Raw genomic sequence first — 15,099 nt, forward strand, 5'->3', positions numbered from 1 at the left:
ACTTTTAAGTATACTTTAAGTATAACAGTAGCAAACTTTGAGTACACAAATAGTTAACCTCTGTGTTTGTAGTTTGTTCTGCAATTATACTAAAATTGAACTTTTAGGTATACTGACAGTTTACTAATTAAATACATTGAACACTTTGAAGTATAGTCTCTGTGAGGGACCGAGAAGTCAAGAACAAAGAACACCAGCTTTCCACTGAAAGATGGGACTTTTATTTGTACCCACCCAACAAAATATCTTTACAAACTCAAATCTGATCACACACAAAAAAAAAACAATAAAACAACAACAAAAAGAAAGTAAGGTTAAACATTCAGACAGAAACCAAACCAAACCAAAAAAAAAACAACTCACCCCCGAATGAACGAAGCAACAGTTTATAAAGGAGAAGAATCACATATGTGAGGGACCAAGAAGTCAAGAACAAGGAACACCAGCTTTCCACTGAAAGATGGGACTTTTATTTGTACCCACCCAACAAAACAGCTTTACAAACTCAAATCTGATCACACAAAAAAATAAACCAACAACAAAAAGAAAATAAGGTTAAACATTCACACAACAAACAAACAAAGAAAAAAAAAAAAAAAAAAAAAAAAAAAAACTCACCCCCAAATGAACGAAGCAACAGTTTATAAAGGAGAAGATAGGCCCATTACAAATTAAGAGGGAATCCAATGAAACATCACATTCAACACATAACATTAAATAAATCAAAACCAAATCAAATAGAAACATTAAATCAAAATAAAGAAAAAAATTTTTTAATTAAGTACCATAAATGTACAAACAACAAAATCAACTAATCAAAAGACATCAGCTTTTCCTCATCCTCCTGGCAACCTCAACGAATGGTATATCCGGGCAGAACCATTACTGCCTAAATTCTCTGCTCCTGGTCGGACTCTAATGATACGTAAACCAGGGAAAGATTGCGCAAATCCAGAAAATTATAGACCAATAGCTTTGACATCTAATGTCTGTAAAATAATGGAAAAAATTATAAATGAAAGGTTAATGTATTATGTGGAAAATAATAAATATTTATCCAAATATCAGAGTGGTTTTAGGAGTGGGAGAAATACCATGGATCCAGCTGTATGTTTAGAACATGATATAAGAAAAGCACAAATAAATAGAGAGAGTGTTGTGGCTGTTTTCTTTGATATAGAGAAAGCATAAGACATGATGTGGAGAGAAGGGCTGTTAATCAAATTAGGTAAGTTAGGTATTAAAGGTCAAATGTATAGATGGATTAAGGAATTTTTATTAGGGAGAGCAATAAAAGTTAGAATAGGAAACAGTTATTCAGAGAAATTTATGATAGAAAATGGAACTCCTCAAGGAAGTATAGTTAGTCCTTTATTATTTTCGATAATGATAAATGATGTGTTTGAGGATCTGGAAAATGGATTGGGGTTCTCACTTTTCGCTGATGATGGGGCAATCTGGAAAAGGGGAAGGAACATTGATTGTATTGTTAAAAAACAGGAGGCTATTAAAGTAGTTGAAGAATGGTCATATAGGTGGGGTTTTAAATTTTCAGTAGATAAGACAAAGATAATGTTTTTTACAAGGAAAAAAGTTGGAGGTGAGGTAAATCTAAAATTATATAATCAAGTACTGGAAAGAGTGAAAAGTTTTAAGTTTTTAGGGTTGTGGTTTGACGAAAGAGTTACATGGGCGATGCATATCCAGAAAATATTGGACAAATGTAAGAAAGTGTTACATATAATGAGGTGTTTAGTAGGAAGTGAATGAATAAAATATAATAAATCATTAAAACCCATAAATAATATTCTCATTAAATAAATATCATATTATTGGTTGTGTGGTGTATGGATCAGCAGCAGATACATCACTTAGAAAGTTAGACAGTATTCAGCATCAGGTATTGAGATTATGTACGGGAGCTATAAAAACTACACCAATCGTAGCACTACAGGTAGAAATTGGGGGAATGTCTTTAGAAATGAGAAGGATACAGTTATCATTGAGTTATTGGGCTAATTTATAAGGCCACAGTCAAGAGCATCCTATGACACTTTAAAGCCCTGTTGGGAAAAAGAGAGGAGAAAAACTAAAAGTTTCGGATGGACAGTAATACAGAAAGCAATAGAATTCAAAGTTAATCAATTAATAGTTAGTCCAACTATTCCGCTACCAGTAATAAAACCATGGTTACTCTCAGATGCTACAGTAGATTTTACATTGTTAGAAAAGAAAAACAGGGACAAAGAATGGAGTTCATGTAATGTGCAGAAATATATTAATGATTACCACAGCTGTGTTCAGATATATACAGACGCATCAAAGAATATAGACAATAGGATAGGAGTCGCTTTTATTGTTCCAGAGTTTCAGTTAGCAATAAGGAAAAGGATTAGTGATGAGTTATCGGTTTATACAGGGGAAATGATTGCAATATTATTAGCAATACAGTGGATAGAGGAGATAAGACCTTTAAAATCAGTTGTTTGTTCGGACTCAAGTTTTCATTGGCTAGAATACAGTACAGTCATTCGAAAAGTAGACCAGATATTTTAATAGAAATACAGCAAACATAATACAGAATACAAATGATGGGACTTACAGTGAATTTTTTATGGGTACCTGCACATATTGGTATCCAAGGAAATGAAATGGCAGATAAGGCAGCAAAGGAAGCCATTAAAAATAATGGAATTAACTTAAGTGTTAGTATAAGTAAGAATGAAATTAAGAGTATTATTAAGGAAAGGTTGAAGGTAAGGTGGCAAAAACCAATGGGATATGGAGAAGAAAGGGTCGATGGTTTTACAGAATTCAAAGGAAAGTGGGAGAGATGAGAAGTGCAGGAAAAAACAGGAGAGATGAGATAGTAATATCAAGGATGAGATTTGGACATACAAGATTAAACGGTACACTTTATAAAATGGGTAAACATGATACAGGAAGGTGTACATTTTGTGGGCAAGAAGAAACTGTGGAACATGTTATGATATACTGTCAGAAATACGAGTTTGAAAGAAGGATTTTAATAGAAAAATTAAGAAAAATAAAAATGTGATTTATACTAGGGGATATTTTACAAAATAAATCTGGAAATTAATGTTATAGTTTTATTTTTCAATATCTTAGAAAAAATAATTTGTATGAAAGGATATAAAATGTTATTTTGATCCACACTCCATACCAGTTGGTGGCGGTAATAACGTCACTGACAGGCGACTGCACTGCCCCAAAACACTAATAAGAAGAAGAAGAAGGACTCTAATGATCGTCACACCAGGATGCAGCTGCAGCAGACCATGCCGGAAGATCCTCACCACACACACACACACACACACCGCCAATAAACTTAAACTCAAAATAGAAACAAATGTGAGTAACAGATACAAAGTAAATAATTTGTGTGCACTCCAAATCAGCAACAATGTATATAAAGAGCAGTTATGAATGTAAACATATGCAAACCTAACAAAAAAGAATTAATGAATATTGTTTGTTTTGGGTGGTTATTATAAACTAAAACCAAATGAATGCAAATGACAAACAGAGACATTTAAATAAAGATTAACCTTAAATAAATAAATAAATGTTTTTCATATAGATGCGTGTGGTGTGTAAGTAAGGGATGATACATCTAGATTACCACTCTTGGTAATTACCCACCACTGGAGCCGTCACATTTCCCCCCTCTTCAGGAATCTCACCAGCAGAGCGGGAGAGATAGTCAGCAGTAATGTTGACTTTACCAGACACATACTGAATCTTAAATCTAAAGGGCTGTAGGGCGAGATACCATCTTGTAATTCTTCCATTAGAATCCTTCATTTTTTCCAACCACTGCAACGCTTTATGATCAGTCTCCAAGGTAAATTCACGGCCTAACTGATAGTATCTTAAGGAATCCAAGGCCCATTTTATGGCCAAACACTCCTTTTCTACCGTTGAATAACGTACCTCTCTTGGAAAGTTTACGACTGATATAAGCCACTGGCTGTCGGCTCTCTGGTGGTCCCTGCAATAGGACGGCTCCCACTCCCCGCTCAGAGGCATCAGTCTGTACAACGAAGGGTCGATTAAAGTCAGGATTGTGTAGCACAGTGTCAGTTGTCAATGCTCCCTGGATATCCCTGAAGGCTTTCAATCTCTCCTCGGTCCACTGCAATCGGTTTGGGCAACGTGCCCCCACCATGTCTGTTAGTGGAGCAGCCCTGCTGGAAAAGTTACGGACAAAGCGATGGTAAAAGCCAGCCATACCCAAAAAAGAGCAAAGGTCCTTGCATGTCTGAGGCACCACACACTTTTCCAACACTTGAAGTTTCTTCACCTGTGGTCGCACCACACCCTGGCCAATGACATAACCCAGGTATTCAGTCTCTTGTTTAGCTACAGCACACTTATTGGGGTTGACAGTGAGGCCGGCCCCCTGAAGACCCTGTAAGACTTCCCGGAGATGCTGCACATGTTAAAACACAGATTCTAGGAGCACAAGTATAGCTCAAATATATTTAGACTTTTTGTAAGTATAAGTCAAGTACATAAAGGAGTACATCTGAGGAGTACATAAAGCCCATTTCTGAGAAGCATATAAAAAGTAAACTAAAAGCATACTTTCCTATTTTTAGTTTAAAAGAAGTATACTAATAGCACACTTGAATAAACTAATTTTTCGTAAGGGTATGTGTGTGTGTGTGTGTGTGTGTGTGTGTGTGTGTGTGTGTGTGTGTGTGTGTTTGTATATATATGCTACGTGTACTGTGTTAGGCTAACCGAGACTTGCACTTACAAATTGTTGCACTTACTCATTTGCACTTACAAATTGTTGCTCTTTTGTTAGTTTTGATTGCTTCTGTTGTCCTCATTTGTAAGTCACTTTGGATAAAAGCGTCTGCTAAATTACTAAATGTTAATGTTAATATAATTTCACTATCTTTTAAAGTGCTAAACTTATTTACTGATAAGTAAATTACTATGTCTGCATTTCTAAACTTACTGAAAAAAAATTAATAGAAATTTAATTTTTAAAAAGTTTAGAAAATTTATAAACATTATTTTAAAATATGAAAAAATAAATCCATCCTTTATTTCTCTAGTTTTGTCTCCCTACTCTCAAACTATGTGACTTCTCAGTCTTCATCATAGATCGGAAACAAGTCGCCCTTACGCTGATCTCTCCTGTCACCTGATCCTTTTCAGAAACTGAAAAAAATTACATTTAGCTTTAAAGTGTCACACAGATCGTATTAACATAATAACATAAATGAAACTATAAAAACAGAAGATATTAAAAAGGTTAAGTAAACAACACACAAAAAAGGTTAAGTAAACAAAACACAGACTATAAGAGTATGCACTGTCACAAACTAAGCTAGCTAGTGTTAGCTTGAAAATATGCTCCTTCAAAGTTGTCAATATAACATGAAACATACAATTTGAAGCCATTCTCCTTTTTACTTGTGACCGGTGCTTATCTTACAATTTGATTGACATCGTTCACTGTAATCTGTGGAAGTTCTTGCAAGCAGCGAGTGTAAAATGCCATGCTGAGAGCTCTCACTGAGAGCTCTCAATCACTGTAGGTAAAAACCGTTTCCGCCGCAGCACCGGAAGTTGCGGATCAACTGAGACGAAATGCGGAAGTAGTCATGCATAGAGTTTATTGAGGCTTGACTGGAAGATACGCTTCTGCACCATTAAAAGATTATGTCAAGTTCAACTAATATTCCCCAGTCAATATTTCAGGGCACTAACCATTTGAGGCCACATGCTCTGATCTAATCCTTTAGTAATTCAGCCAAGCCTTCTCAAACAGCCCACAAGTCAATGGCAACAGCAGACCGTAATCTTTATAAGCCTCTTGGCAAAGAGAGACCTGAGACTCTACTAAACAGAATAGTATATTTTTAAACTTCTTTGTGAGATATGTTCTGCTTTACCACTCAGTGATTTCTCTTAAGGAAGAAAAATCACAAATGCAATATTTTTATTATCTTAATTGTGTCTCCAAGACAGCATTGAGATGGGGCACTAATGACCTTTAAGGACAAATGGCATGGTGCTAATTTTTGTCCCATTCATTCATTTAAAAATACCTTAATGTGCAATTCAAACATAAAATGTCTTGAGCATGGTTCTATGAGCATAATTTCAGAATTAAAATTCATTTTGATATTTTTAGAGGGCATGATATAAATAAGATATAAAGAAGCTAAAGTCCACATTTAAAAATAAACAAATAAATAAAAATTATTGAGAGTGAAACCCTTTTTAAGTAGTTTGGTATAATTTAGAAATAAATTCAATGTTATGTGGTATAACCAATATTCACTCACAAACAAATAAAACAATCAATAAATAAATGACTCTTTCAGGGTCAGTAAGTCATTTGAGATATTGGATAAATTGGCCTTTTAATGTAAATATAAGGTTAATTTAAGTGGTAAAATGTAAGGTGGTGCTCCCAACAACTCTATTTTAAAGATTGGTTTAAATTTAGAAAAGGCTGACATTTCAAAAAGAAATTGCCATTTTGTATAAGCAAGTTAAAATATTTCAGTGTCAGTTTTGGTGGTGAGGCTGCTGAGCACTGAGCATGCTCAGTTTGATCGCTAATTATGCATTTGCATAATTTGAGTTTTGCATTTGGACTTGTGATGGCAAATATTTGTTATTCAGAATTAATAGATGTTTTAGCTTTATGTAGTGTTTTTACTGGGGTGAGTAGTCTTCTCTTCTGTGAATTTTTTTCTTTTTCTTTTAGTTTTGGTGAACAGAAGAAACTGTTAACAATCTTTTCTCTGTTCAACAAACTCATACACAGGTTAGACAAACTAAAAAAGTTTAACATCACTACTATGTAACATTAATTCTGAGATGAACTTTGAATGCACGCTTAGTGAAATCCGATCCACAATTATTTTTAAGCTTATGTTGCAATGTTACAATACATACTCAAATTTCCCAAGGTACCAAAGTCTGCAATCAAATGCAAGATATCTCAATATAAATTCAAACATTTCTCAATAAATTCTCCTGAGACCAAACACGTACAACAGTGTCATCATTATGAAAAACAAACAAACAAATGTGTTTTTGTGAACCACCCATCTGTTCTCTCCTGGTTTGGAGGTTGTGATTCAGTTGAGCATCATAAATCTTATGATTTTGATCCTTGGGCAATCTTGTTTTGTTGATTAATTTTTTAAATTTTATTTTATTTTATTTTATTTTTTTCAAAACACCACTTGTAGTTTTTTCTTTGCTTTATAAAAGGACTATAAATTCAGGATTCAAATATTGGAGTGAAACAATTTTTATATAAAGAACTGTTTAATATCCTGCCTGCTGCTGCTGCAAGAAGAGCGATTTTTTAACCATATAACTGAAATCTTTACTGTGGTGGCTGATGGAATGTGAGTGAGTGTGTTTGTGTCAACATGTGACAAAAGAACAGAGAGATAAAGAGAAAAATATGGGAAGGGTAGTCAGAGTTGTCACAGAAGTTCACCTGTGGGGGGGGGGATTATGGATGGTCCCCTAGCATATGCCATTTATTATAGCAGAAATTTGAAGCATTAAATAGACATTATAAACAGTGGCTTAATATTATTAAGTTTTGTTGTTATTAAGTTAAGTAGTGTGCTTCATATTGTGCAGTTGTGACTTTGTGAAAAAATGTTGTGCTATATAACTTGAAAGTTTTCTCATTTTATACACACACACACACACACTTAATTTCTTGCAGTTGCGACAACAGTTGTTGACTCAACATGCATTTTGGCTGTTCTCTTACACAACTTTTTGGAGGCCTGAAAACAAACTTTTTTGCAAATTATACTTTTATGATCGGCATGTAAACTCTGAAAACACGAATTCGTGAAAATGTTGACATTGCCAACTATTTGATGGGCTTGCAAAATACAGCGTTGTAACCATATAAAAACTTCACAATCACATTCCCACGGCTCTCGGCCCCAACCCCACTTGTCACAAGCGTTTTTAGTTGTTTTCGTGGATTAGTATGAACAGAGATTGTTTTAGCAACACTGTTGTCTGTATGCAACAATTTCAAAAGTGCAAAGGAAAAACTTTTCCATTTCTAGTACATTGTTGTTACGTAAACATATCCTAAACTCACAACTGCACCTTTTTTCTGATAATTACAAAATTACCTCTCACAATAATAACCTTATTTTTTTTTTACAATTTTTCTTTTACAATTTTCCACAGTTTTAACTTTAAATCTCACCATGTGATTTTATTTGATTTCACAATGATGTCTTATTTTTAGCTCGGAAACGGTGGAAAGGGGAACAGAACTTTAGAGGCGGCAACAGGACTTCCATACAAAAACATGCTAAATTAACTGACAACCTAGTCTTTTTCCTGTTGTCTTCATGGTGCAATGCATTTTGTAGAAGGCATCGGTACCCCTCTCAGCATGCGTTCATCCATCAGCAGGTTCTCGTTTGTTCCCTACATGCTTCATTGTGGGGATGCCAAGATGCTCAGTAAAACAAAGCATCCTTACAGCTCTTTCTTCAGAAATAATTAAACACTGCTCTCCTGGCTAAAAATACCAGTGTGCATTCTTTCAGTCCTGTTATAATTATCAGCCTTCAAGTAATGTGGAGCATATTGTGCTTGTTACAGAGAGACTACCAAGACATGTCATGCACTGTTTTATGAGGAACATTAATCATTTATTACTTGTGCTTAATTTTTTACAGATCACTGTAAACTAGTATTCGAATTCTCCTCTGTTTTCTGTCTTTTATTGTTAAGTATTCATTGGCCATGACATAAAGGGGTTTAACTGTGGATATACTGTAATCCCACTGGAGCATATTAACATCAACATCCTGGTAAAGGGCAATATGTCTTGCTGAAATATATTTATATTATTTTTAATCCTTTAGAAAAGGATTTCCCTTTACCCTGTAAAAAAAAATAAAAATAAATAAAATTTTAAAAAAGCAAAATTAATATACTTACAGTATTCAGACCCCCTTAAATTTTTCACTCTTTGTTATATTGTAGCCATTTGCTAAAATAATTTAAGTTCATTTTTTCCCTCATTAATGTACACACAGCACCCCATATTGACAGAAAAACACAGAATTGTTGACATTTTTTGCAGATTTATTAAAAAGAAAAAAACTGAAATATCACATGGTCCTAAGTATTCAGACCCTTTGCTGTGACACTCATATATTTAACTCAGGTGCTGTACATTTCTTCTGATCATCCTTGAGATGGTTCCTACACCTTCATTTGAGTCCATCTGTGTTTGATTATACTGACTGGACTTGATTAGGAAAGCCACACACCTGTCTATATAAGACCTTACAGCTCACAGTGCATGTCAGAGCAAATGAGAATCATGGAGGTCAAAGGAACTGCCTGAAGACCTCAGAGACAGAATTGTGGCAAGGCACAGATCTGGCCAAGGTTACAAAAAAATTTCTGCTGCACTTAAGGTTCCTAAGAGCACAGTGGCCTCCATAATCCTTAAATGGAAGATGTTTGGGATGACCAGAACCCTTCCTAGAGCTATCGGGGGAGAAGAGCCTTGGTGAGAGAGGTAAAGAAAAACCCAAAGATCACTGTGGCTGAGCTCCAGAGATGCAGTCGGGAGATGGGAGAAAGTTGTAGAAAGTCAACAGAGAAATAAGATTCAACAGAAAAGTTGTAGAAAGTCAACAGAGAAATAAGATTCTCTGGTCTGATGAGACCAAAATATAACTTTTTGGCCTTATTTCTAAGCGGTATGTGTGGAGAAAACCAGGCACTGCTCATCACCTGTCCAATACAGTCCCAACAGTGAAGCATGGTGGTGGCAGCATCATGCTGTGGGGGTGTTTTTTTAGCTGCAGGGACAGGACGACTGGTTTGCAATCGAGGGAAAGATGAATGTGGCCAAGTACAGGGGATATCCTGGACAAAAACCTTCTCCAGAGTGCTCAGGACCTCAGACTGGGCCGAAGGTTCACCTTCCAACAAGACTATGACCCTAAGCACACAGCTAAAATAACAAAGGAGTGGCTTCACAACAGCTCCGTGACTGTTCTTGAATGGCCCAGCCAGAGCCCTGACTTAAACCCAATTGAGCATCTCTGGAGAGACCTGAAAATGGCTGTCCTCCAACGTTTACCATCCAACCTGACAGAACTGGAGAGGGTCTACAAGGAGGAATCGCAGAGGATCCCCAAATCCAGGTGTGAAAAACTTGTTGCATCTTTCCCAAAAAGACTCATGGCTGTATTAGATCAAAAGGGTGCTTCTACTAAATACTGAGCAAAGGGTCTAAATACTTAGGACCATGTGATATTTCAGTTTTTCTTTTCTAATAAATGTGCAAAAATGTCAACAATTCTGTGTTTTTCTGTCAATATGGGGTGCTGTGTGTGTGTGTACGTTAATGAGGGGGAAAAAATTTACTTAAATGATTTTAGCAAATGGCTGCAATATAACAAAGAGTTAAAAGGGGGTCTGAATACTTTCCGTACCAACTGTAAGTATAAACTGAGTGTAATGTTTACATTTATATTCAAATTTAATGTAATGTTTATGTAAATGTAAAGTTTAATGTCATTACTACTAAAATTTGTGTCAAAAATATTTCTAAGAACACATTTGTAATGATGAAGCTACAATGTAGTACATTTAAAATATAATAACTTTAAATGTAATATCAAATAAATATACAATAAAGTTAAAATTATAATGAAGTACTCTACATATGCTTTAGTACTGTGTGTTATTCAGCACATCACAATAATTGTAAATGCATACAAAAACACAACAAAAGATTATTAAAACAATTAATTAAAATGTATTTACAGTAAAACTTAGTATGACAATATTGCAAAGTGTATTTTGTTAATGTAATTAAACATTTATGAAAGCGTATAATATTCTTTAGATTAATTTATGTAATAAAATAATTACTAAAATGTTACTAAAAGTTATGGTGTGTGTGTGTGTGTGTGTGTGTGTGTGTGTGTGTGTGTGTGTGTGTGTGTGTGTGTGTGTGTGTGTGTGTGTGTGTGTGTGTTAAAGGCTAAAGCATTAAGCATTTCTCATAACCTTTACCAATTACTTAAACATGACAATGTAGTTCTTAGCTGACCATTTAGAGCATATTAATATCAAGCGATATCATGTAATAAGGGCAATGCTGTTTGACAAAACCCATGTTGTCACTTCAGTTTCTATTACCATAATATAAGATGTTTGTTCAGATTAGGTTGTTAATCATGTCATTTCTTCCTCTGTGCTCTCCAGTGGAGTGGCCCTGCAACAACAAAATAACAGTTAAATACCATGCACGCAGAAGTCTGATTGCTTTCCCTGCGTATATCCTGTTTAAAATGTCAGCCCCAGATTTCACTAAATTCTAATCAGGGCTTTAGAGGAACACAAATGCAATAAAGCTACAGCATTTAGCTTCAATTAACATCCATGCTCTTTGAAAATGGCGATAGAAAATGGCATTTAAATTGGATAATGAATGATTAAAGCATCTCGCCATGCAAGTGGTTATTTGTATTGAGCGATATGCCAAAGTTTAGGCCTTGGAAATATAAAAATTAGCTTTGTTTGAGAGCTAGTAATGCAACTGAGGGAAGCACAACACTCAGATTAAGAGAGTGATGACCTTTAAAACCCACAATGCAATTTGCTAAATTTATTTTTTTTAACCAAAGGTTTTATGAGGCAACAAAACTGGACATTCACATTTGGCAGCTGGACACAGAATAGATAAGTCTTGCTGTGCAATAATTCTGATAAATGTTTGTCTGTTTGTGGTTTGAGGATCAATTGAAGTCAAATGTCTGGCTGGTATGTATTTTTATGCATGAATACCAGGCTGTATGCATACATAAAGTCCTGTCATGAACGTCTAGATGGCACACTCTGATAGGTCCTTAAGTCAATCTGCTAGTAATCACACTGTTATCTACAAATGCCATCAAATCCATTTTTCCAGGATTTAAATTTACATGTGACGAGCTTGAATTGTTCCTGTGGGTTTTACAAGTAACTTTTCCATAAACTGAGGTAAATAACAGGTAAAAAAAAAAAAAAAAAAAAAACAGAAGGTGCACAGTGTCATGCACACAAAGAAACACCATCATGGTAACACACAACACTAAAATAATTCGGTAAACATTAATTTAACAACATAAGTTGTAACATAAAACTACATACATAACTGTTAAGGAAAAACTGTGAAGAAATGAAAAACCATTACATTTTAGAGGTGACAGAGAATTCTGGGGTTATCAATATATGTTTTTTTTTTCTTCTTTTTTTTCTTTCTTTTTTTCTTTATTTACTTCCTAAATGTCACAGTATATTACTGAAAAATTACATTAAATTTCCCATTAGACCTATCAGTTTTTAACCATATCACAACTGATTGATTATTTATATACTTTAAAATTAAAACAAATACAACATTTTAAAATAAAAAAAAAAAAAAATTCTCAAAGTAATACATTTTTAGTCAATTCAATTTCTGGTGGTTGCTGTATTGGTCAAAGTGGGCATTACTATTCCTGGTTTCCATAGAGTTATTGGTGGACTGAAACCATTGTGAGAACGTCCCTTAAAGCACCTGTTGGTAATGCAACAAATGTTTAGCGTTGAGAGTTTTATGTAAATGGTCTTTCCTTTCTGACATCCATGCATGCAGCACAGAGGTCATGTTATGTGCTGATTCCCATGCACAAAAAGTATAAAATGGTGAGTGTTATGACAACAGCAGAGTAGCACTGATAAGAAATAACAAGTGTAATAATAAATTCAAAATTAACTACAGCTATATAATTTAATGTGTATTATGTGCACACCTTTCATGGGTACTTATTTATTGCATTGCAGAGTAATTTGCACTACAGAACTGGAGAACTGTTCTATTATGTACTTGTATATGACTGAAATTACATGACTGGAATAAATTTAATTTGCCATGGCTTAAAATTTATCATTTCTATCTTATTCTGTTGGCTCAAGCACTGGTATTTCATTCTAAAAATGTAAATTGACTTTTTACCACTATAAACATCATCATAAGCAGTATACTCCTGTCTTCTAAATTATTATTTTGCCACAACTTGAGCTAATACACACTTAAGTGTGTGATTTTCTTATGAGAGTGGGGCTGTAACCCATAAAAATAAACACAGAGATTTAAAAGGTATTTTTAAATCTGGAAGTGTAGCACAAATATCCCCAAACGTGCTCTACAGGAGGTCACAGGTGGTCGTCCTTTAAATTCCAACATCCTGGAAATTCCAAATGCAGATACTCTGTGTCCTACACTTCCCCCCGGCAGAAAGATACCTGTCACTTAAATACCATACTCAGGGTTAATTGTACCTCATGGCCAATGCTTCAATTGATTTCACACCACTCCTCTTCAATAAATCCCCTCATGCTAAAACTCACTCAAAGCAACTGAATAGAGATCTTGGATGCAGTCCTGAAGAGAGGGAGCTGTGGATGGCTTGACTGAAATTTTCTTCCTCACCAGTCCGCTACATGGTTTGATTTATTACCCCTGGTCTCCCTTCCTCTTTATCACCCACCTCCCCCATGCAATCTTATCCCAGCAGCTTAACCATATTTGTTTGGAGCCCATCTGTACAGCCACTTGACGCACTCCCTTTGCCTCTTGTCCATATGAATCCAGTAAGCTGACAGCGTTCTTGCAGGCAAGGTATCAAGGACGCCATAATTAGGTACTCTCTATTGTTTTCCTCACCTGCTCTTAGCCGACAGATCCCCGCAAAAGGGTGTTTGGGCTGTTCTGATTAAAAAAGGTTGAGAGGAAAGGACAAGAGAGGTACAGCAAAATGCACTTCAAAAAAGGGTGCTACTAAATTTGAGAGGGTCAAAAGGTGGCATCACATGGAGATACTGAACCTCTCAATTATTCTCTAAAACACTGCATTGTCAATAATACAAAAAAAAATTCCATTATTATTGAGAAAGCTGTCTTCTAGTAAAATACAATTACATGAAATTCTGCAGCATATTCCAACCATGATACATATATGAACAAGATTCTCAAGAAAATGTGCTAGGGTGCTTGGTTGTTACTATGTTATACAGAGTGGTTGCTAGGAGGTAGCTCAAGTCAAAAGAGCCCACCCTCAAATCCCTGTAACAGTTGTATCATAATTTAATGAACAGCTTTCACGTTACTTCTATTTACTGTACAAAATTAGAGCCTTTATATTGGATTAGTAAAGGTAACCTTATGCCTACACATTACTACAGCTAGGTCTAGCCCTAAAGGGACAGTTCACACAAATATGAAAACATTTACTCACACTCATGTTGTTTCAAACCTTTATGACTTACTTGCTTCTGCAGAACACTAAAGAAGATGTATAAAATTGTTAAAAAATATCTTTGTTTCCTACCCATATACAAGCAATAGTAAATCCCTAATAAGACTGAAGAATGCCAGAACCTAGCAAGTCATTTAGTTTTCCTTTGTTTGCCTGAAAACTTTGTCTAAATGGAGACTGCCACTGTATTATCATATGCAGGATCAAATTGGTGTGAAAAAAAAGCTAATTTATGGACTGGATAATGCAGAATAACAGAAATACACTCATAAAGCCTGGATGCTACACTTTTTTGCTCAGTATGGAACATGTAGATGAGGTCAGTGTATAAATAGCAGTGGTTTCCCTGCTGTCCCCTTTCCACATAATTACAGGGACAAATGCAAAGCTCATTTAGTGGCAACAGTCCTAATGAACTGCAAAGCTTCTTACAAGAATTAAGAGTCCAAACACTTTTTAACCTTGTTCTGTCAATTGACACATTGAGCATGAATTCACAACTTTTAATTTTCCCACTCAATATGAAGCATAATTTGAAGACATGGGTGGGTAAATGTATTTCAGGTTGCACATAATCTGCAGAAGGATTAATTTGAATGCTGAATTTTGTCAAAATAAGATTAATGACAGCATGCACATTTAAAGAAGGCTTTTAACTCTTATTCGCAACTTAGGCTCATTGGAAAAAAACATGCCTGTGGTTATGAATATAACTATGGTTCTGTGAGACCTAAGGATG

General features: G+C 35.0%; 1 protein-coding gene across 1 annotated transcript; it reads right to left on the reverse strand.

Moving 5' to 3' along the window:
- Nucleotides 1–1,431: 1,431 nt before the first annotated feature.
- LOC122137357 (uncharacterized mitochondrial protein AtMg00860-like) lies at nucleotides 1,432–4,571 on the reverse strand. Its single transcript, XM_042723404.1, has 3 exons — nucleotides 4,548–4,571; nucleotides 3,955–4,453; nucleotides 1,432–1,457 (listed from the first exon to the last, which is right to left on the reverse strand). Exons 1-3 carry the CDS (start codon nucleotides 4,569–4,571, stop codon nucleotides 1,432–1,434), a joined length of 549 nt encoding a protein of 182 aa, XP_042579338.1.
- Between the last annotated feature and the right edge of the window lie 10,528 nt (nucleotides 4,572–15,099).

The sequence above is a fragment of the Cyprinus carpio genome, chromosome B5 (genome assembly GCF_018340385.1).
Source record: "Cyprinus carpio isolate SPL01 chromosome B5, ASM1834038v1, whole genome shotgun sequence".
Taxonomy (NCBI): domain Eukaryota; kingdom Metazoa; phylum Chordata; class Actinopteri; order Cypriniformes; family Cyprinidae; genus Cyprinus; species Cyprinus carpio.